Raw genomic sequence first — 24,762 nt, 5'->3', positions numbered from 1 at the left:
TAAGGAGAGCCTCTATTTGATATAAGTAAAAAGACTAAGTATTTCCTGATTTTTCTTCTGGGCACAACCAAGCCATAGGTTGTCGTGTTGAATTGTTTTTTTTAATTCTCAAAAAACCAAGTTTGGTTTCCTCACGTTCAAAACACCTAGATAACAAATTTCGTCGAAAAATTTCGTCGAAATTTAACAAATTTCGTCGAAATTTTAGCCCATATTCTCCTGTGTGTTTCCAATTCTCTTAAATCTTTTTTCAACAACCATAACATACAGGAGAATATGGGCTAAAATTTCGACGAAATTTCCTCCAGCTTACCTATTTAGTTTATTTTGGAACCATCTTGAAAATATATTGTTTTAAGATAAGATTATTTAATTTTATAAGCATAGGTATGATTTCTATATATGTAAACAATTTATATAGGTACCTTAATCCGTAACAATAACTCAAACTTCAATTCAATCAACGATCTGTACTTGTCGCTCCCGCTTTATCAGCAGATATTTTTATGTCATGTTTTTGTGATACTGAAACACTCCATCAATTTTAGGAGCCAAGTAGGTAGGTATTATTCGTGCCGCTGCCGATTAAAAGCAAGGTCAGATATTTATTTTTCGTTTATCATTTTATCACTTAATTGATTTATTTATATTAAATCAAACAATTTCACATTAGATCTTATCAATAACAGCACGTGTGTGGGAAATTAAACCAACCTCTTTCATGCGCCCAAGCCCTAGCCACAATAAAACTGCTAAAGCTCATTACTGTATTTATAGCTGAACCAAGCGGTAAATGAAACCTGACAATGCAACAAATTAGACACATGGATTCTAATGAAAGGTCTCATCGAAATAAATTGGTTTGTACAAACTATAACTTTCCCGTGCGACTCTTTTTCGAGATCAGCGAGCCACGGGGCCTGAGGGGGGGGGGGGGTAAATATTAAGTTTATCTCATTGTCTTCTAATTAAAGGTCTCATCGAAAGGAACAGGTTTCTACAAACTACTGCCCTTCTTTCTGTCCTCAAAGTTAGGGGGGAGGGGGGAGTGGAACTAGTTTTATCCTTCATGGTACTCTCAACGAAAGGAATTAATTTATACTAACCATCATAGTCTTCCTCCTCGATCCCTTGTCGTGATCGGTTATAATTCCTTAAATAATCTTAAAAAACGGCGATTGGGACGTTTGGAAGAAATATAACCATTGGATATTTAAAATAAAATTTGATACATAGCCACTTGGAATAAAACCAAATTTAACACCAGTTTCAAAATTTCGTTTTGTGCATGCGCAGTGCCAACTTTCTTATTTATGGAGGGATTTAAATGAAATATTTGATACATAGCCACTTGGAATAAAAGAAAATTTAACATCGGTTTCAAAATTTGGTTTTGCGCATGCGCAGTGCTAACTTTCTTATTTACGGAGGCATTTAAATGAAATTTGATACATAGCCACTTGGAATAAAATCAAATGTAGCGCTATTTTCCAAATTTGGTTTTGTGTAGGATGTACAGTGCCAACTTTCTTATTTATGGAAAAAATTTCGTAGAGGTGTTTAAAAAAAATGCGCTTTACCTGCACAAGGGTTGTGCACAATTTGTACATGTTTTAATAACGTTGCGTCTGGCGATTTAGTAAAAATTATGTGTAGGTATACTTATTCTCCCTTACTATAGTTACTGTGTCGCCAAAACATTGTAATGGGGTGGTGTGAAAGTATGCTTTCAAAAACTTCATGGTACTTTTTTTAATGAAAGATTTCCTTTTATCGCCGTTAATAATTAATAACCCTTGAAAATGTCGATAAACAGAGGTGCCACAAAGCTGTAACAATTTTAGTCATGTGGTGACACCTACTAGGTACAATTCGGCAACACACTTTACAGTAAAAACAGTAGCAGTAGCAGTAAAAATGAATTCCATAAGAAAGAAATATGATGCTCGTTAACCGGGGATGAAACAACATACTTAAATTTAAAACTAGCATCTGTAGAGCAGGCTTGGGCAACAAATCCGGCCCGCCAACATAATTCATATAGTTAATAGGGCCCACAAATTACATTTAAAATTCTATTTCATTAGTTAATATGATTAGTCTACGAGTAAACTCGTAGATTAGATTATGTTATACATGTAGCATCTAGTGCACGCGATCCGAAGCTTCCAAGACGTTTGAAAGCCTAGTTAAAGATGCATTTCTTGTTTCAGAGATATCGCCAGGTATTTTGCAGAATTTTCCTCGCGATATATACACGTGTTTTGGGATTAAACAACATTTTTAAGCCATATAACGAATCTTAAGAGCATAAATGAAAATTTGGATACAAACTGAATATAGAGATTTATTATCCACGTCTGGTAAATTTTATAGTCAATTTTCAGGAGTACATTGTTTCTTTTAAATGATTTTTACGAAAGCAAAAAAATAGATCAATACCAAAAAGAAATAGATAAATATTGATTTCTTTAAACATACTTTTTATTTGAATTTGAAGTATGGCCCGTGGCGCATATGAAAAATTTTATTTTAGCCCCTTGGAAAAAAAGGTTGCTCACGCCTGTGGTAGAGGGGCCACAATAATGTGTCATTTATTTTAAAATATCTTGTTAAATGACTTCGGTAAAAATATTAAAACGATTTTGCAAAATTTCGTTTTTTTAGGATATCTCCGACAGTTTTCGGAATTCTTTGTTTCATAACGGTATTTTATAAGAATCAAAATACGCAACTTTAGCAAATTTAAACTACCTACCTATCTCTTACAGTTTCCGAGATCCCCATAGTGGCCCTTAAATTTTGAATCAGAGCCTGTATACAACATACGATGATGCACACATTTTTTGAGAGCTGGCAACTGGGTGACTTTTAGAATGAGAAAGCTATTTAAACCCTACAGCACGAAAGATGGTTTGGCATCTTGGTTTTAGCGGTGATTGAGAAAGCATCTTATAGTTCACGTCCGTTATGTTTTTTGTGTGATTTGCAGGTAGTCAACTTTGCATTTATTTATAATTTAGTTGTATCAAGGAATATGTTGTATGCATATTTATTTTTTTTGTTTTTGAAATTGACTGATTTAACCTAAATGCAGAATATCGTGTCTGATACCATTAACTTTTGTTTCTGGATTATGATATAAGGGTGGACAAGGTCCACGCGTACCTAGACCTCAAATTCGGGTCCTTGTACTACCTCCCTACTTTTATTCTTTGAAATAGCTTTCATTTTTGGTGTAAATGTTTGCTTAACTTAGAGTTGTTTTAATTACATGGTCTTGATCCGAAGAGAAATTTATAAATTTTGATCATCCTTTTAACTAACTGGGTATGTGGAAATTATATCGAATTGTTTGAAGTTTGATGTGTGTATGGATTAATATTTTCGTCGTGAATGAGACAGTCACGGAGGTGAAATCACTGACCACATTAGTTACGACACCGAATGCCGCAACTGTTCTCATATCTCAACTAGAGGCTGGAAAATCCTGCACTAGGGTCCATATCGTTACCTGTTCCAGGGGTGGAACCGGTAACACAAAAACTCTTCGGCTTAGAATCTATGTGCAATACGAGCTACAATTCACTAACTTCCACGTTCCCGTAATTTTAGTTTAGTTAATTTGTGGTTTTGCTTTGATTACGTGGTTTTGGCCTAAAGGAAGGAAAGAGAGGAGAGGAGTGATAAACGATGATCGTAAAGTGAAGAAAATTTTAATTTGTGCACCATTGTCTAATGTTTTGACATTAAATTTTTAATTTAAGTATTTGGTAATTTGTTTATGTGGAAATTATAAACTTGATGTTTTTGTTACAAAACAACCAGTTTACGCATACCATTATGCTTAGTCTTTTCCGTATATCCTTACACTAGTTGAGTCTGCTAAGAATATTTCACGTCCAGCATAGTTGATTTTTTCTTCATTTTATCCAAGATGCTGCTGATAAATGTAAGTGGATAGGCATCTACTTTTAAAATAATTTGATCAAATTAATGCTTTTGCATAAAATTACCATGACGATTTATTTAAATAGAAATTGGTGTTAGTTTAAAATATACAAATAAATAGCTTGAGATCACAATACGTTTAAAATTATATATACCTACAAACATTTCTAATAAAATTAGTACTCCTACCCTACATTATTGCACTGAAATACTTATCTAATTCAAATTGAGAGAATTTGTAGTGCTGCTAATACTGGTACTAAAATTTCCAGCACCATCGGGAGCTTGTCTTAGATTTGAGCATTGCGTTAATATGCTTGTACTACTAGATCCATTGTGGGTTTCGGTTGCATTTGATTCAGGCAAACTAGTTGAAGATACATTATCAGAACACAAACGATCAAAGAGCTCTGGATTCAAAATGGAATCTAAATTAAAACCACTTGCAGGTTGAGTTATTTTGGCAGCATGTACAGTTGCTTCACTTTCTTGATTGACCGAGCATCCAGAGACATAACGACTGGAAAAGGTATTATCTCCTCCGCCTCCGGTTAATAGGGAGAGTTTTTCTAGCAAAGTGTTAATTTGTTGCTTTCCCGCAATTAATTGTTTATCCCTTGGCGTAAGTATTTGGTTTGAATAATTTACATCTAATGTATCCAAAACTATCGGACTGTCGGTATACCGTTGAGAAACTGAACCATAGGCACTATCGCTTAATGCTCCTTTTGGAAATGATTCGCTTTGGAATATTCCCTTGGAATAAATCGACGGCGCGTCGCTTCGCTTAAATTCCTTCAGCAAATAATTACTTGTATCATTTTCAACTCGCGAAAATGGCTGAAGATTTAAATCACTAGTAAGTTCCGACGTACTCAAATCGAGCATATTGTAATCCTCTTCCACCGACAGCGTGTTGATGTCTCTGTCGAACTCGTCCGCAAAATCGTCGTTCGACGCGTCCGAATCATCTTTCGTTACATCTGCCAATCTGGTGCGCAATCTCTGCGTTATTTCTTCCAGCTCTGTGAATTTACGTTTTAAGGTTCGACCCAATAACTCTCCCGGAGATTCCTCGATATCGACAAGTGCTGATGAAACAACATTTTTATGTGACTTCGCGAGTTTATTAACTGAAGAATCAGAGCTGTCGACGCGGTAGGATGATGGTGTACTCTTCGCCTCCATAAACCTTGATATATTTTCCAATGGTGTTATATGTATCTGCAAGTTATACATAATTACACCCAATCTTATGCAGCAATTTCAAAGCTTATGGCAAGGTGGAAATAAGTGCGTGGATGGTTCAAAATGACTGAGAGCACAGATTAAAATACTACAGATATATCACGCCATATAAAAATATACTGCGGGATTGTACATTAGTTACTAGCACCAGTCGGGCGGGTGTTAAACAAGCGATAATACAATCATAATGGGATTTACGTGCCCAAAACAGCTTAACGAGGATGATATGACAGTGAGATTATGCAGCTTTCGTGAGCATCGCTAGGTTGCAGTTTTAAAGCGGCCGTGGATTTGATTGATGGCCATAGCGCGCGCGTAATATGTTGAACTAAATGAATCAGATTAGTTCATGATTAAAGATGGCAACTTTTGGGTGTACTAAATTTGTATGAGGACCAAAAAAGGAGGATCTGGCAGTAGGGCATTCGGATTTTGACCACAAGAGCATCAACGGCGTCGTTAAACATAACAGTTTTGCTTTCGAGCGCGAAGTCAAAAAGTTCCGAGCGGAGGGCCATTAGGCGAAAAAAAACACGGCTAATAGCGCGAAAAACGGCAGGAAGTCTTAGTGGGCAACCCAAGATTTTGTGCGATAAGTTTTGGTGAATAAATTAACCAAATTGTGAAGAAAGACTTAGGAGTTGGCGTGTGTTACTGAACTCTCTAGGACGGACGAAATCATAATTACAGTAATCATTGCTTTCATGTCTTACACACCATCGCGCTTCATTTTTCAATCAAATTCTGATTGCATCAGCCACCACAAGCGGGACACGCGGGCGGCCGAAGACCGTGGCGTAACACTCGCGGTTGTTTAAGTTAAGTCTTATAATCCCTTCCACGTTCCAAACACCATCAATCAAGACAACAGGTACCTCCGCACTAACTCCTTTCCAATAAAAGTTATTTCAAATTTTATTTCCCACAATAAGGCAGCATTCAGTTGTTTTTATTTCTGTAAACAAATGAGTAAGTAAAAACAATTGAATTTTTTTAAATGGCAGTGCACCTTTTCATTAGGCTCATTTGATAGATTTTTGTTTCACTTTTCAATGATGTTGGTATCTACTCTAATACAAGAAAATTTTTCAAAAAAATTTATTTTAATTAAGTACATCAATAACATTAATGCTGCATCAAAATAAAACAAATGAACGTGTACGTTTCTTATTAAACAAGAAGACAAAATGGAATTAGCAGTAACATGGTTTTATCGCAATAAGTGTTCAAAATATTTTTATTGATTGCCCATCACGGAAAATTGAAATGAATGTACGAGTATTCTGGGAGAAATTGCTGTAGCAATTATTGTTAATTTCGTGTTGTCCTCAAGGTTTAATAAGAAACGTAAGTACACGTTAATTTGTTTTATTTTGATGTAAGAATCTAGATTAATGTTATTGATTTAATTAAAATTTTGTTGAAAAATGTTCTTGTATTAGGGTACTAACATGTTACATCATCAAAAAAAGAAAAAAAGATCTCTATCAAATGAAGCTAATGAGAGGGTGCAAACTTACTTTAAAAAATTCAATTGTTTTTTGTTACTCATTTGTTTTCTGAAATCAAAATAAAATGTTAAACAACTTTCATATAGAAACATTCTGTATATAAATGATACTTATAGAGATATATACTACCTATATTCCATACATAATGGGGACCCTGTATAATTTTTATTATACCTGCATCAGAATTGCTGTTTAAAGTACGCCGAGCTTAAAAGGTTGCCAAGTGACTTTAAATATGACATATGAAACTATAATTTGGGACTGAAAAAAATTCTCTTGGTTCGCTTTCACCAAATACAAAAGATGCCTTTGGCTTGTATCCTTTGTTGGAAGCTTTCATAATAGCACGTGGTTTAGGGTAGGTATGCTGTCAAATGTTCCCCTTTTTAATCGCAGTATTGATTGAAGTTTTAAACGAATGCACCAAAAGGTAGAAGATTTAAATACCCACCTTTGACATTTCCTTCATATATGGCACCATAAATCATGCATTTAACACTCTGTTTGAAAGATGCTTCCTATTATTTCCCATTATTTTCTTTTTGGACGAGTGTAAGTACATTGTTTACATTTTCATGAAATACATATACATTATTATTATTTTTATTACTATTAATCCACGCCAACAACTGTTTATATTTTTTGTAATGGGCTTTTGCATTTGGATTTTACAGGCACCAACTTTTCTTCTGCTTCTGCAACAAGTCACTGAATGGATGGTGTATTATCTTTTTTTCACTACTAGCATCTGATGACATGATTATTAACCTTTTTTCCACTTGTAAAGTAGGCTTTCTCGGCAGTTGTTCAAAGTGGTTAATAATGTGGACATTATTAACTAAATGAGAACTGTCACGCTGTCACTTTTAGAAAACACAACTCAAAATTTCGCTCAATAAACGTTTAGACAAGTTCTCTAAAATGAATAATTGCCACCATCCGCCATTTCCAGAGAAATTACATACCTAATATTGAAAAGATTCGAACGAAATTACTATTTGAAAATATTTCAATGACAGAACAAAATACGGCTTGTTTGACTTGTACTTCCACGCACTTGATTGACATGTAAAATTAATAAACAAAAAATTCTGTCCAACCGTTCACTTTCTTATCAATATAATATGTTAATTTAGAGGACTTCAAGTCCTAGTAGTGAAAAAAATAGTATACACGGTGTCCATTTTTCGAGTGCCACTATGGGGATCTCACTTATCTTAAGAGATAGAAAGTTGGTTAAATGGGGGCAAAGTTGCCAATTTTCGTGCTGAATAAGAATCTGAAAAGACATTTCAAATATCTTCAATAGTTTTGAAGATATCTCAAAAAAACAAAAATTTCTGATTTTCGTTTTTATTTTTTTTATGATAAACTAATCGTAGTAGACATTTCTAATTAACACATTATTCGGACACTTTTTAATGGAGATTTCAAATATGGCATCCTGTTTTTAATAACTCTCCAGATGACGGAGAAACACGTGGCAACTTTAGTTTTTCTTATGGGCGCCATTTTGAATTTTCACATTTTGAGATTACGTCTTTTTTTCTCTTTACAACGATATATCACACATGGTGGTTCAGTATCACATTTTTCCTAAAAATACAATTTTTCATTTTTTGAGAAGAGTGCTTTGGAAAAACAAAATGTTCTTTTGTTGTGAACAAAAGGTTGATTTATTTCATGTAGGGTCATTTAGGTTTATGCTAGTTGTATTGCGAAAATGCCTTTTTCAAGTGCAGATCAAAGAGATATGATCCAAATTTACTACACTTCTCATCAAACTGCCCACATGACTGCTGCAACATACTTGCAGCGTTATCCAGAGGGGCAACAGCCTAGTTTGAGGTATTTTTCTTTGCTGCATAAAAACTTGGGCGAATATGGTTCTTTTAAAAGATGTAGACAGCAATATGGTGATAGACCCAATGAATATGAGCAGGCAATTTTGCGAGCGGTTGAGATGAAAATCGAATTTCTACTTCTCTGACAACGCTGTAACCAGACAGATGGATCAAATTGTCAAACTTTTGTTGACAACAAAAGAACGTTTTGTTTTTCCAAAGCACTCTTCTCAAAAAATGAAAATTTGTATTTTTAGGAAAAAATGTGATACTGAACCAGTATGTGTGATATATCGTTGTAAAGAGAAAAAAAGACGTAATCCCAAAATGTCAACATTCAATATGGCGCCCATAAGAAAAGCTAAAGTTGCAACGTGTTTCTCCGTCATCTTGAACGTAATTAAAGACAGGATGCCATACCTATTTGAAATCTCCATTAAAAAGTGTCCGAATAATGTGCTAATTAGAAATGTCTACTACGACTAGTTTATCATAAAAAAATTAAAAACTTCGTTTTTTTGTCATATCTTCAAAAGTATTGAAGATATTTCAAATTTCTTTTCAGATTCTTATTCAGCACGGAAATTTGCAACTTTGCCCCCATTTAACCAACTTTCTATCTCTTAAGATAAGTGAGATCCCCATAGTGGCACTCGAAAAATGGACACCGTGTATATACCACTGTAGAAAAGTCTATTATTGCCTTCGCACCTTACACCCCTCGGCGTTGCGCCTCCAGATGTAATCTTGGTGCTCAGGCAATAATACTGGACTTCTCTACCTTGATATACAGGATGAGTTTTTTTTCATTTTAAGCATTGGGATCTCGGAAACCATAAAACATACGGATTCGGTTAAATGGGGAAAGAGTTGTCGTTTTAAGAGCTTATTTAAGATATGCTTTTGTTTTTTGAAAAAAATCCACAGTTCACTAGATTAGAGCGAAAAACAGATTTAGTGATTTTTCATTTAACTGTTGTAGAATCATTATTAAAAATACAACAAAATGACACGAATAAAAGTTTTAGACATTTTAATGCTTAACATGATGAACATACTAATTTATTTTTAGATCTTACAATTTTTGAGTTATAATAAAAATTTTAATTTTTTTTAATGGTAGTCATACTTGGCTTTGACATTTTTAAAAAGGACAAATTTTTCTCTTTATAACGATATAAGGCTTGCCAAATGTACTTTAATAAATAAACGCCCTGCAGTAATTTTCGTATTATTGAGAGATAAGTAACAGAGTTGGCCATGGAAAACAATATCTAGTGAGATAGGTACCTTTCATTTACGACGAAAATTGGACAGGCCAATTTTATCTTCATTTTCTACCAAATGAATTTCAAGATATGTAGGATGGGTTAGATTTGGAAACACGACGTAATTTACGCTGGTTTCAACACAACGGTGCCCCGCCGCACAACTAACTGCAAGTTAAATATTATAATAGACAGTAATTAAGAGAAAAAAAATGTTTCCCATGGCAAAATCTGTTTTTACTACTCTTAATAATACAAACAGTTCTGTATCATGTTTATTTGTCAAAGTAAGTACAATGAACCTTATATCATTGTCAACAGAAAAAAATGCACTTTTTAAAAATGTCACAGCCAACTATGATTACCATTTAAAAAAATGTAAGTTTGCGTTATAACTCGAAAATTATAAAAAGAAGAATAAATTTTAATAAATGTATCTTATATTAAGCGGAAAAAATCTACAATTTTTGTTCTTTGCATATTTCTGTATTTCTAATACTAAAGGTAAGTTCATAGCTCTCCGTTCATACGTTTCCGTTTGTCCGTTAGCCAATCAGAAGACAGCAAATTTTTAAATCGTACGTCGTCCGTTTACGAAGGAAAAGTTGGTTGAAGTTGAACATTTACGTTTCCGTTGGTCCGTTTTTAACAAGAGTGAGGTTATGTTTGGTACGTTAACAGCGTTCGCCTATTCGTTCTTCACGGTAATAACCAGATAGCAATGTGTTCTTACTTTCGTACCATTTTTACATACTGAAAATGACGGAGGGTACAGTACAAAATAAAGTATAGGTTATGGTTATACTTGAAAATGTACAATGTGGACGGATTGCTATGAACCTTAACAAAATGTACTATCCGTTTGACGGATCAACGCAACGGATGAACGGAGAGCTATGAACCCACCTTTACGATTCTACAACAGTTAAATGAAAAATCACTAAACCTGTTTTTCGCTCATACCTAGTAATCTGTGGATTTTTTTAAAAAAACAAAAGCATATCTTGAATAAGCTCTTAAAACTACAACTCTTTCCTCACTTAACCGAATCTCTATACCTTACGATTTCCGAGATCCTAATGCTTAAAATGAAAAAAAACTCACCCTGTATAATGTACTATTTCAACCCAAGTCATTTTATTTATAAATAGACAGTGATTTTTATAAGCAAACGCCAAGTGACATTTCCATAGCAATCATGAAATTTCGAATAATCAGCCCACTTAATTAGAAATGTATTCGAGTATAACGTCAATATAATTTCATTTTAATTCCCTTATTTGTAAATTATACTGCAGGTATAATAAAAAATATAAGAAACTCCTAGATCGGTCTTTAAAACACTTGCAAAGTTTAAAGGCACTTCGCTTTAAATTTGTTGCGCATGCTTTAAAGTCTTGATTATACTATTTTGTGTCAAATAATTCAATGTGTAGATAATAAAAACGCATTCGTTATCAAGGTGATTGTTTTAAACTAGGCACTTTAAACATTGTCTCGTAGTATTTTACTCTGCGCTAAGGAAAAGTATTGGGTTAATAATTTTACACATACATACCTTTATTTGGCCATTGCATTTACTAGAAAAATCTACAATATTAAACCATCCTTGTACTGATGGCAATCCTGCAGTGAGCACAGTCAGATCTAAAGCTGCAAACCCCAACACAACATCAGTTTGTAAGTTGGGCTGTGGTGCATTTACATTTGTCTTCCTCCACACTTTAAATATTAATCTCTTTTGACTCTACAATAAAGATGTTTTTAATTAAGTTTCTTATTGAACAGACAGTTGTGAAATCGGTGGGCAACCAGAAGATAAAGTATTTTTTTTAGGGAAATAACTTACATTCGTTAAGACGTCACCGGGAAGTGATACATCACACTTGTAGTCCCAGTGAGGATTGGCACTTCTGCAAACAACCGGCGTAATTTTTAAATCGGCGCCTGGCACCGTTTCAAAGGTAACATAAGTACTAGGTAACAATTCATCTGCTCCCGGGCTTTTTCTTCGCGATTTCTTCACTTTGCATTTTCGCCTAGAAGGTAAATGCAAAGCCCCTTCAATTACTATGCGCGCTTTAAAACTGTCCTCATCGTATACATTTTCCGTATTTAACGACTTCTTGTCCAACGTCAAAGAATCTAACGTCAACGAATCTTTTAAATAATCTAACAAGTCAGAGGTTTTTCGTAATTCGGCAGTTGAACCTTCAACTTTATTGGTAACTGTGGAGTCTAAACGCTCATTAGGTACACTTTTGCTATTGTCCACGTCTGTATTGGTTGCACTTTCGACGAACTTATTTTTTTGTTGCTGCTTCTGTTCCATTAGCTGAGTTAAAAATGCTTCCAACAAGTTTTGATTGTTTTTTTCTTCCATGTTTACATCAGATTGGACACCCTTATCAACTACCTTGGCGGAATCTTTCGGAACATTTACAGGCGGAGGCAAGCTGCTCGCAGTCTTGGGAGATTTTCGATTGCTACCATTCGTTATTGCGTGTTCCTTATTGTTTTGAGATTGCTTATTCGCGCAGTTGGATTTCTTGAGCAAAGGTGGCCTTTGGTTCACAACTTCATTGGACTTTCGTGCATCTGAAATTGGGCGCTTTTCGCTACCGGCTTCGGGCACAATGGGAATGTACGTTACGGAGAGCGATTCGTCCTTTAGACCTCTTTCTATTTCGAGATTCTGAATCTGAGAGGCCGTCCCGATAGCGATAAGTACTTTCATTTGCCCATACAACTTTCCATTAATCGGACTGCATATCGGTTCCCACCAATCCGCTATCGTTACTGGCAACTGAAAATTATTTCTTGGAGAATTACCTTCTTATTATTAGGGACTTCCCCAGACGGCTACTATAATATGGTAGATGTGACTCACCCTATTTTGTAACAATGTATTTGTTATGACTCTATTTCTATAGGTAACATAAAATTGATACAGAGACAGTTGTGAAGTTCCAATGGCGACATCCTCGTCATCGTATCTTTCCCAAAAGTCAATAATAATAGCACTACTTTGTAAATACTTCAAAAACGCTGCGTCGTATAAAAAAGGCACTTTCTAAAACAAAAACGTTAATACATACGACTCGTGTTCAACAAAAAATAACAAACCTGATAGAAATTAAATACGGGGTCTTTACTGTTATAAACTACTCTACTACTTAAAGTGTCACCAAGACTAAACGCTTGACTAGTGAGGTACGAGTTTACAGGTCCATCAAAATACTTGGCCTCCGAAACATAAATTAAGCCATATAAAATTATTTTCTACAAATAAAAAAACTTAAAAACTGCAATACTAAAGCGAAGATATTTAGTATCATTGTGAAACGTACGCAAACAATTTTAATGTTTAATGATTGAATGTATTCGCCTACAGTGGAAAAAAGCTTGAACATAAGGGTGATGATTTATAAGAAATTCAATGAATATACATATACCATCACAATCCTTAGATCTTAGCCCAATGTGCTTATTGGCAGGGTATATCTACAGTCCAAGATGCAGATGGTGTCACAGATTAATATGTCAAACACAGTGAGTGAGTCTCGGAGTGAGTATAAGTACTTGAGGTATCCTCAAAAAAGTGTAAACGCGTCAGTTATAAATTTTTGCTTAAACTGGATCGCCACCTTCCATCACCTCTTTGATTAACTAACGCTTCCATAACAGTCCAGTCGATTAGGTACCTATATGTATGTATATAGTAACTAACTTTGGTATAATGGGCGATATGGATGGAGTAATAACGAATTGTATAATCTCAACACCTAATCACCTAGCGGAAAGTTACCATAAATTACGAATTTAAATCGTTCACCCTGTATATTTTCACATTCTTGTGTTCTACATACAATTTTATACTTGATATGTTGTTTATTCAAGGCTGGTCAAGAAAATAATGAATGTGTAAGCATAACAAACGATTATAAAATGAGCGTGGTAATTTGAAAACTATATACAGTTTAATTCAAAACATCCAGGCGAGGAGCTATGCTATTTTAAAAAAAAGAGTAGCTCTCTTTGGTATAAACCTAATACTGAGAAATTCAAAATTGTTTAAAATATTAAATCAGTTAAGCAAATATGATGTTTGTAGTAATCTAGAGCCAATGAAGTATGATTGTGGTCCATTCATAGCCTCCTAGATCAAAAAAAATAAAATAAAGCTTAATTCATTTTTCGACCAACCTTATATAAATTACTAAAAATCACGTATAAAATTATATGCAGAATCCAAAAATGTAAAAATATTACAGTATATAGGGTGTACCATTTTAATTTGAAATGTATAGAATTTTTCGAAATGTAAGATCAGAATCAAACTAGAAATGAACAATTAAGAGCACCCCATTCTTTTTATTCATAATCTCGTTCATAATATATAACACTAAGTTATTCTGGAGCTGATATACAGGAAAATTGACGTAGCCCGTTCGTTAGATTTTCATAAAATAATTTCAAGATGGCGCCGTTACCGTAAATACCGGAAGTAGCGCCATCTTGGTTTTTTAAAAATAGAAACACCATTTTCTATTTTTTTCTAACTGTGCTATTTCATTCTAAATTAACAAATTAAGATCTGTCATAGTTTTTGACATATGCCAATTTTTCTCTAAAAGTTTGAAGATACAAGGGTCCATTCAAAAATTCGTACCTGTTCGTTGAAGATAAGTGAGTGCTCTTTTTTATAACCGCCGAAAGTCTTGAAAACGTGTCCAGGGCTGCTGCGATTTTTGAAAAGTTAAGTTAACAACCAGAAATGTCAAAAACTTCAGATTTTCAAATTCCAACTATTATTTTTGATGCCAGATGTAGGTTTAAATTTTAGGGCCACAATAAAAACCTTGTTTTAGTAGGTCATGGAATCATGGAGATTTTGTTTTGTTTATTGTATCCATGGTAACTAAGGTAGTCGATATCAATCAATAAAAATGGCTGCCGGTAGAAACATGTGATTTCAAATTTTTATGATAATATACAGGGTGTTCCTAAATATGATAAATGATAATACGGAAGGGGCCTTATTTTATAACTAAACGTTTATATAAACATAGGTCCGCAAACGCTTCATTATCGGTCTGCAGAGTGTGGGGTATTAAAATTTCAATATTTTTTAAGTGGAGGCATGTGGCCACCTCCCACATTTTTATTTAACCTAGATTGACTGGGCTATAAGCTTTTGAAGTGCCTTCCCAAACAAATTTTGGTCATGAAGATGTAAGGAATTTATCTGGATAATTGCGATCAACCAAAATTGAGACATTTTACACTGTTGGTTTTCAACGCGTCCTTGTTGCTGACCGCGTAATTTTACTGATTAACAGTCTTAAAACCATTCGGGATTGGCAGTACAAAAAACACTAACCAAAAGAAAATTTATACATCGTCATTTTGAAGTTAATCCGCCATTTGTGGGTGTGAAAAATACTCAATATTTAAAGAGGGGACCGGAGTTCAACTAACAGATAGATGAAATCTCTCAGCAAGCGAGGAGAGATCGCAAGATTTTAAGTAAAAAGGAATTTAGATTTTTCGGTGTGGAACATTTTGAATTAGTTTTTTTTATCGTTTCCCAACGATAAGTTTAAACAACAGAGGTAGTTCGGGAAAGTTGTAGTGTAAACATTTTCTGTTGAGTTATAAACCTAAGAGGAAACTTAAAATTCTTAAGTCTAGCATTGCAAATGTAAATAAGTAAACACATTCTTAGAATACGGAAGTAAACGTGCTGATCGCATGAATTCATCATTACGCGTTAAAGAAAAACTTTAGGATGCAGTCTTTACACAGTAAATAAATCTTGCGGAGATAATCAAACTGTGCCAAGATATGAAAATATAACTAAAACTGTCGATATTTTCAACAATAGACTCAGTTCAATCGGTCTCATTACGAAAGATGTCTTTCAACTTTTTTTGTGAATGTGCTTACTGATGATTTTAATTCAGAATTTCAAAACTTTGTTAAAGAAAGGTATGTAACAACCCTTTACTTATTGCAACAAAAAAACTCAAGCATGAAAGAATGGCTCATGAACTTTTTAACCATTTTTGGATTATTAGAATACTTTAGGACCAACGATTTCAGATGAAAATTCTTTTCTGGATAATATACTCACCTGTTAATACTTAAATGACAAACTCAGAAGCTGACATTAATTGGTTCCAATTACGTAACAAATAAAATTCTGTATTTTCGCGGGGTCACATAATATTATAGTGGTTGTATTTATTAGCAGGACAATATTAGTTTGCTTCTGGACAGTAACACCCAGATGGCATTCAAGTTAACCCCCCCCCCCCACTTTTTGTATTTTCAAAATTTTTTTATGCCAATCGTTTGTTAGTTGTTTGTTGGCGTTTGTTAGTTACATTTTGACGTTTGTTGGTTAACTGTTATTTAATTATTCAAATTTCAAAAAATTGAGCGTATAGTTAGCCCCCCACTTTAGGAATTTTCAGAATATTTTTATTTCAATCGTTTGTTGGTGTTTGTTAGTTACATTTTCACGTATGTTGGTTGATCGTTATTTAATTATTCAAATTCAAAAATTTTGGGTATAGTTAGCCCCCCACTTTTGGAATTTTCAGAATATTGATTTCAATCATTTGTTAGTCGTTTGTTGATGTTTGTTAGTTACATTTTGACGTTTGTGGGTTGACCGTTATTTAATTATTCAAATTTCAAAATATGAGCGTATAGTTAGCCCCCCCCCCTCACTTTTTGAATTTTCAAAGTATTTTTATTTCAATCGTTTGTTGGTCGTTTGTTGGTGGGTAGCGATCGCAAATTAAAAAAAATTCACAAATTTTAATGTCGGGGGATAACTTCACGCCCAAAACTTACAAAATTTATTCCGAAGATACTATCAACCAACAAACGATAAAAAACACCAACAAACGATTGAAATAAAAATATTCTGAAAATTCCAAAAGTGGGGGGCAAACTATACGCCCAAATTTTTGAATTTTGATTAATTAAATAGCGATCAACCAACAAACGTTAAAATGTATCTAATAAACACCAACAAACGATTGAAATAAAAATACTTTGAAAATTCAAAAAGTGTGGGGCTAACTTGACACCGGTGATGGCATGCACTGCACATTGAGGGCGTTCACACATGGCTAAAATCTTAAGATTTTGATAGTATATAAGGATATTGTGCAATTGTGAGTGAAACTTATTAACTCTCTACGTGTGCATTTTTACCTATCCTTTCATCACTAAATAAAATTGACTCATAGAGAATATGATGGAGGTGATGATTAATTTATTTAAATAAAGGCTGTTGATATGGGAAATGAAAGGACTCTAAGACCAGTACGAGACAACATACTTGATCACTAACATCCAACGAAACATTTTTATGAGGATCATACAAGTTCTCGTCCTTAACGCTTTTTATCTCTGACCGCATAGTGCCAGTACTTGACGCGAAACCATTATCAAAAAATGTTTCCTTGCAAATATTGCCTTGTAAAAAAGGTTTCGGCTTCGGAGGTGCGACGCACATATTGTCCTCGTATTTACACGAATCTTCCTTCGGTTTACTCTGATATATAACAGAATGCACCGTTTGAGTTGACGGAGTATTCAACGCCGACATGTCAGTCTTCTGGGTAACTGTAGAAATGGAATTCTTACGATTTGTTTCAATGAACTCTGCAAACGATTCATAACTGTAGTGTGAAATGATGAATAGCTGAAGATATTACCCACAAATTCCTTTCCAAAGTACATTCGACCACAACCCAACTGTAAGGTAATTTTAAGGGTTCCGAAAACGAAATCTTCGCTAATAATTGGAAAGTCCTCGGTATAGGAAACATTTTTCGTTATTTCGAATAAACCCGTGTTGAATGTTGCCGTGCCCAAGACGTTCGCGCGTTTTTGTTTCATCGTCCTACTGCTAACTTGAAACTTTATATCTATCGTTTTTAAATTAAATTGCGCCAAACTATTGATGTCATGAATAGAGGTGTGTTTGAAGTATATTTCTACAAAACACTATTTTAGGACTTTCAGGATATTGGAAAACAATACAAAATTGTTAAATGATTTCAAACCCATTGTACATGTAGCGAGTGAGATTGCCGTAGTATTGGTCAAAACAAGGTTACCAAAGACTGTGGTACTACTGGTTCGAATCAGAGTTTGGGAATGATATTTATAAATGTATAGTGGGTTGGGTTGGTAGAGCATACTTCGATGAAGCCCCGCCCACTTAAAAATAAAAACCAAAAATATAAATCAAAATATGGGCGAGTAATCTGAACTACCCTGTATACCTACTGTATAAAAAAAACGAGAACAAAAAATAATTGTACAGGATGTTCACACAAGTTAAACCAAACAGTTTCAGTCTTGCAATGATTCCTTGAACTCATACTGTACTCTACTGTCTAAACATTTCAGTTTTTTTAACAAATGTGTCTGCAAGCGCCATCCTATCAAACACACAATTTTTACTCTAAGATGGCTCATCCCAAATGGGGGTAAAAACAAAATTCTCTCTCTCTCTCTCGATGAAATTTGGTCCCTGAGGATTTTCAACATGAGAATGAGAACCAAAATTAGATTTCGAAAATTCAAGAAAATATCTGCAACACCGCAGTTATTGGTCGACAAAAAAAAGGATAGAATCTAAGTAAGTTTGTGTGTATACTGTTTCAACGCCAAAATTTCTCTGAGAACATACTGGCAATCATCAAATAGGTGGCCACTAGGGGGAAACAAGTACAATTTACCAAAAATTCAAATTAATTCACGTTAATTCAAATTAATTCACGTTAGTTCCCGTTAATTCAACTTAATTCACGTTAATTCAAATTAATTCACGTTAATTCAACTTAATTCCGTTAATTCAAATTTATTCAGTGAGGTGTACACCAAAAATTCAAAGTTGTTTCCCCCTAGCGTGGGCATATACACAATTTCGCACGTCTTCGCAAAAAGAATAACTGTGAGGTGAAAACCACCCATAACTCCATTGTAACCGAGAATGTAACGAAGCAGCCGTTTTCGTAAATGATTTATACCAGAATTAATGAACACCCAGTACATGGATGGAATCTCCAGTAGATATTTTCATTATTCTTGCAGCTTCCGAAAGCTTTCGTCATTTGGAATACGCACGAAAATGAATATCTAGATAAGCAGACCTCTCGCTTGACCCGAGAATCTAATCAACAATGCTTGTTAACTGGACTACCGAATTTTGGAAATTTCAATCTGGCTTATTACGTAAGCATAATAATGTTGCAGCAAACGGCGTCTGATTGACACGTGTTTGGTGTCAAATGAAGCGCGCTTAATTAACATGAATTTAAAGATTAGTCCCAGATTTTTATAACAGGATCTGAGAAATTAATTAAATAAGTTTGATTTTTGAACGATATCATCCGAGTTCGCCGTGCTGTTTGGAAAACAAAAAGGAAAGAACATGATTTAGAGGGGATCTTTTTAGTTTTGCTTCTTGATAACGGGTGCATTTAGGCTTTATCGATTTTTTTTTTAATTTATCCAACTGTGCCGTACAATTTCAAGATAGTTGTTTGACACTTTTTAATACAGTTGTTGAAAAGGGGTCTCTTCCTTGGTTTGGCTTTCCAATAGCTATAGGTACTAGTTGATTAATTAAATTTTTGCTTCCATTCCCGTTTTGGGATATTGTTGTTTAGCCGTAATTCTGTTTTAGATTATCCACCAGTGACCGACCAACCGTTTATTTCAACTGATTTACCTGTCGGCAACAAACAGGAAACGACCGTCCTTGACCAGGAGCAAGGTGTGGGAACCTCCTGGTGGCACTCGAGGTACCAGCACCGACTCAGCTGACAACCGAAGGTTTAAACCAAATGATATATGATGAATTAAACCTTGAATTCAACATAACTGCAATTTACAGGGTGTCCCATTTTCAACACTTTCATAGATTATTCCTGTAATTGTTAGTGCGTATAAGCGTCACGTGCTCTTATGGGACAAACGTAAAATGGGAAAATCAAAATTTGAACATTTTCGCTCGCTTAAGACATAAGAGGAAAAATCGAAAAATTGTCAATTTCAGAATGACCCTATTTTTTCTTAGTTAAAAAAGATACAGAAACGTCAAAATAATGATTGCTGAATACTCTGCCGTTTTCAACATAAGTAGGTAGATGTTGTCAGTTAAAACCTAACTTCATTTTTTAATAGAACACCCTGTATATTTTATTCTAAAGATATAGCATATTAAATTCTCTTAAAATATATCATTAACAAAATTTTAAAAACAGCGATTTTGGTTCAAACATAATATTTAAAAAAGATTTTGGAAAAATTAAAAAAATTCAAAAATCTTGAATCACTTGAATTTTTTTAATATCATCTCTAGTGTTAAAAAGAAAATTAATATGCTGTCTTTTGAGATTAAAATATACAGGGAGGTCCATTTAAGGAAATGGAGTTAGGAAATCAAGAAAAAAGGCATTTTTTAAATTAAGGAATGAAAACAAAATTTTACATGGTTAGTAAGAACAAATAATACCTACTGAGCAATACGTGTCTTGTAGGGAGCGTTTTTCAAAGTAGCGTTGCTGCCATTTGCGACAGTAACGAGCTGAAAGTACCTATACCTGGAATCATTGAGGAAGGAGGAACATGAATATTGTTTTTCACTTGGTGAAATCGTTGAAGAGTCGACGAGAGTATAAACTCAATGTTCAACAGAAACATACTTATTCATTGATAAAATTGAAAAAATATATATTGTCAATGTAACGTTACTTATCTATATTATTGAAGTACTTAAGAGAAAAACAAATGAGGTCCAGTTCTACAATGGCACCCTCTGCCCTTCATTACCAAACACATTATAACGTTTCAGACCAAGTAGATATGATTCCCTCAAAAATATGCAAAGGTTACTTAATTATTTTGGTATCTATTATGTTTCATAGCCAAATACTTTGTCTTTCACTATGTAGAATTTGGTATGAGAGGCTGTCAGATAAATATACTAAAGGATAAGGAATTAATTTTCATAATCGAAACTGAAAACTCAAAAAAGCTGCAACACTGCATGAAAAAAGGGGAGGAGTTATCCTTTGGCGGATAACATTATATGACAGTTGTACAGGGTGTTCAGCTCTGTGTTCAGATAGCAGAACCATTTTTACACAAACATGCAAATTGAAATAAATTGCTCGCAATTCGTGTTTTTATGTTTTTATATTTCTCGTTTTTTCCTGCATTGCAATGAGTAAAAACTATGACCATAGGCCTGGTCTATGCTATGACCAATACTACAACTACTTTTTCATGTTCAGGGCAACTCTCAAATACATTTACATGGGCAGTACAATAAAATTGAAACAATACTGACCTTCATTTTGTAACTTTTTCGAACATATCCTAAATACATTGGCACTCAAACCCGAGTCAACCTTCGAATTACTTTTCGACATAGTATTGTTTAAACAATCGGGAATGCTATACTCGACAAAGTAACTGTGACTTACGCTCGTTGGCAAACGATACTTCGGATCGACACTGCTAGTTAAAGCCTTCTTATTTCCTGCCGGATTCAAACTTAAGCTGTGGATTGTTATTTTCATCGAATCTACGTATTTGAAATATTCAATTGCCTTCGTACGGTAACTCTCCTGAATTGATTTGGTGATTTCCTCCGATGGGTTCGGAACTTCCGAATGGGTTTTACTATCGGAATCACTTTGCGCATTTAACCTACGTATGGTCGATTCGGTTCCCTCGCTGTCGTAACCGTTACTAGTGTAACTGTGAAGTTTACTTTTGCCTCGATCCAAAAGGTGTAGCGGTGGAATGTGTTGGCATTTCGTGCTGAGAGATATTTCCCTTTTATAAATGTTGCAAATATCGCAACCGCAATAAACATTTGAAATCTCTGCAGACATTTTTCCATTCACATTTGTTTCAACTGTTTCTTGGAAATTTTTGGTTACCTTGGAGTGTGCCGTCGTCTTTAATGAATTCTTAATTTTGTTTGTATGGACCGTATCAGCATAAAACGGATCGTTGTCCAAAATTGATTTGACCATTGCGTTTCTTAACCTCTGACCTTGTTCCAATATTTGCTCCACTATGCTAGCCCTTCTCGCACTTAAATTCTCGTTGTTTACGGACATAATTTAGTAAACAAAACACTAACGATGCGGAAAGAAAATAAACTTCAAATTTGTGTTTTAAATCGAAGCGTTTTCCACCCAGAAAACTTGCGCGTAAGCTACCAACCTAACTTCAACGAACTAACTAAACTAAAGGAATGTAATGTACGGAGCTGAAACCTCGTGAAACACAGAGCTCGCGCAATTGTAAATTTAGACGGATTGATCCAATTAAAGACCCCGTATTAAAATAAGAATTGATTATTGAATTGTGCAAAACTCACCAAATTTTATTCGAAGCATTCTGGGCATAGAAATTGTTGCTCACAAATTGTAAACAGTATGACACTTCACCAACGGGTGCAATGCAATCCTAAAATTCCTACGATCGAAACAGTCGACAAGGGCGGCTCGTCCTGAAAGGCATAAGAGACCCCATTTTCCGTCTATCCGCCGAATACGTTACGGTAGACATTATTCATTTGCTTTGTGTATTTAAAGCCCGTTTTTAACGTTAAATTATATAGGTAGTCCAATTTTTAGTCATTTTTCTAGGAGATACTAATATGTTATTTTAAATGTTGAACTGAAATCATACGGCTTGCCATCATGTTTGTTACTCCTAATGGTTTATATTGTTTACTATTTCGGTTGTAAATGTTGCGAACGTGAAGTGCCAAATTTGTGTAACCCGTAAAAGCAAAATTTAGGTGGCGATTTCAACCAGGGACATACAAGGTGTTTCGAAATTCGCGCGCACGGACTATGGTATGGTGTATTCGACAAACACTGAACAAAAAGTTCCTCTACCAGTTTTCCATCACACAGCTATTTTTCGAGCTACCGTACCGCCCCCCCCCTTCGCTGCGCCACTGGTTAAACTTAATATTAACATTGAATAATAACATTGAATAATAATTATTCAATGATATTAATAATAATAACACATTTTTAAAAACACGTTGTGGCACCGCAACAGAGCTGGGCAAAGCCCTTACTGCACAGCTCTGTTGTGGTACCGCAACAGAGCTGGGCAAAGCCCTTACTGCACAGCTCTAAGCACAAAGCCCTTAGTCAATGTGCTTCGATACTCAAGTCAAGCACAAATTACCTACTACCGGCCATCAGAAAGACTTGAAATTACAAATTACTTCTAAAAGGGCTTTGAACTTCAAGCACAAAGCACTTTAGGACAAGGCTTGTATACAATTTGAGGGCTTGAAGCCCTGAAAGGACTTGAACACTTTCCCAAGCACAAAGCACTTTTAGGAAAAGGGCTTGAAGCACTTTTACTCGAATTCCTGAATCCTTATTAACGACCCTTGAGATCGTTTATAATTTTGTCATTGCTGTTTGTCCGTGTGCACAACAACTTTGTTTAGAAACGTCCGATCGCTTTGAAAATTGGTACACATGTTCTTAAGGGTATATGAAAAGTCACTATAGTTTTTCAGCTACGTACACTGCCTAAAAACTTTTTAACAAATTTAAATTAAATTGTAAAATTAAAACACAAACACACCACGCAAAACTTTTAATTAAATAACTCTCATTTTAAGTTTTAACGCTAAAAAGCATACTGAATCTGAATGCTATGCACATGCACACTGCACAATGCGATACCGTGTTCTTAAAAAAGAAATGCTGAGAGGTAATTTTTCTTTTTCGTACCACACAATGTTCATGTGTGATTAAAGTGCTTGAATAAAATTGTAATTTAGCACAGTGCCTGGAAGCCCTGAAAGAGCTTGAAAGCACTTTTACAAGCACAAAGCACTTTTGAAAAGCCGAAAAGGGCTTGTAGAGGAAAAAGGGCTTGAAGCACTTTTCCCTGAAGTTCAAAGGCCCAAGCACTTTGGACCAGTAATTCAATTACCATCAAGTCCTAATTACAAACACAAGAAAGTGCTTGAAAGTCCTGAAAGGACTTGAAGCTCTTTTACAAGCACAAAGCCCTCAAGCTCTGCCCAGCTCTGCTCTGCACCGCAACATTATTACCTACCATTGAACAGAATTCGGTCTTCTAATCTTCTAAAAACGTTAGCATCTGGTAGCCGCCGCAGAGGATGTCGCAACTCGTATAAATGCACCGCTTGCCCTGCTCGATTATTACAAGCCCCAAGTGCCATCACATCAGCATATCGTAATATTCTCGATTTGAATAATTACCGGCCATTATTTCACAATTTGAATTGTACGATAATTACAATAAATAACTATTGAACTACTTATATCTTTTGTTTTCCGGCATTTTCATTATCAGATTTTTCGAACGACAACTCGAAAAGTGCCGGTCTGATCAAAAACTGGTAGAGGAACTTTTTATTCGGTTTTCGTTGCATAACCCGCCATCCCACAGTCCGTGTGCGCGAATTTTGAAACACCCTGTATATTGCAGCTGATAACTGGTGTGATTATGCCAGAGACATGGAGAGGGGAGATAACGCATGAAACTGCGCGAAGTTACAAAACAAGGGGGCTGCCATTTTGACACCCATTGAAGCGCGAAATTTGAACAGGACTATAAAGGTTTACTGACGCAACCCAGAGACATCTAACGCAATCTTCATACACTACACTCTATTCGGCAGCAGCTCCGTAGGAAGAAACTAATATCTCAATCCAAATGAACAAAAGAAAATGCCAGTGACGTTGACGTTACAAAATAAACACTTAAACCTCGAAAAAAGCTCTCCTAAACACGAACACACGCTAAAATAACACCACTATAAACACAACATGACACAAAGGGTGTAAAAATGGCAGCGCCCATGAGGTCGCACCCTTTCTTGGA

The 24,762-nt window shown here is 34.9% G+C and overlaps 1 protein-coding gene across 1 annotated transcript; it reads right to left on the bottom strand.

Moving 5' to 3' along the window:
* Window positions 1–3,991: 3,991 nt before the first annotated feature.
* On the bottom strand, window positions 3,992–22,238 carry LOC116168180. The gene is made up of 8 exons (XM_031483860.1): window positions 21,209–22,238; window positions 17,559–17,840; window positions 17,180–17,505; window positions 12,949–13,104; window positions 12,713–12,895; window positions 11,672–12,628; window positions 11,381–11,569; window positions 3,992–5,175 (listed from the first exon to the last, which is right to left on the bottom strand). The coding sequence occupies exons 1-8, from the start codon at window positions 21,987–21,989 to the stop codon at window positions 4,168–4,170; spliced, it is 3,882 nt and encodes a 1,293-aa protein (XP_031339720.1). The 5' UTR covers window positions 21,990–22,238; the 3' UTR covers window positions 3,992–4,167.
* Window positions 22,239–24,762: the final 2,524 nt, after the last annotated feature.

Source organism: Photinus pyralis, unplaced genomic scaffold, assembly GCF_008802855.1.
Source record: "Photinus pyralis isolate 1611_PpyrPB1 unplaced genomic scaffold, Ppyr1.3 Ppyr1.4_LG4, whole genome shotgun sequence".
Taxonomy (NCBI): Eukaryota; Metazoa; Arthropoda; class Insecta; order Coleoptera; family Lampyridae; genus Photinus; species Photinus pyralis.
The sequence above is the reverse complement of the archived record's forward strand: the minus strand, read 5'-3'. Positions and strand labels throughout refer to the sequence as shown.

Excerpts from the sequence above, each read along its gene's own strand:
- LOC116168180 (XM_031483860.1), bottom strand. The coding sequence starts at position 21,989 with ATGTCCGTAAACAACGAGAATTTAAGTGCGAGAAGGGCTAGCATAGTG. Across the intron at positions 17,841-21,208 it reads GAAAAAGTTACAAAATGAAG|AAATATACTTCAAACACACC; the intron begins GTCAGTATTGTT and ends AGTGTTTTGTAG. Across the intron at positions 13,105-17,179 it reads CGTTGGATGTTAGTGATCAA|AAAATAATTTTATATGGCTT; the intron begins GTATGTTGTCTC and ends TTTTATTTGTAG.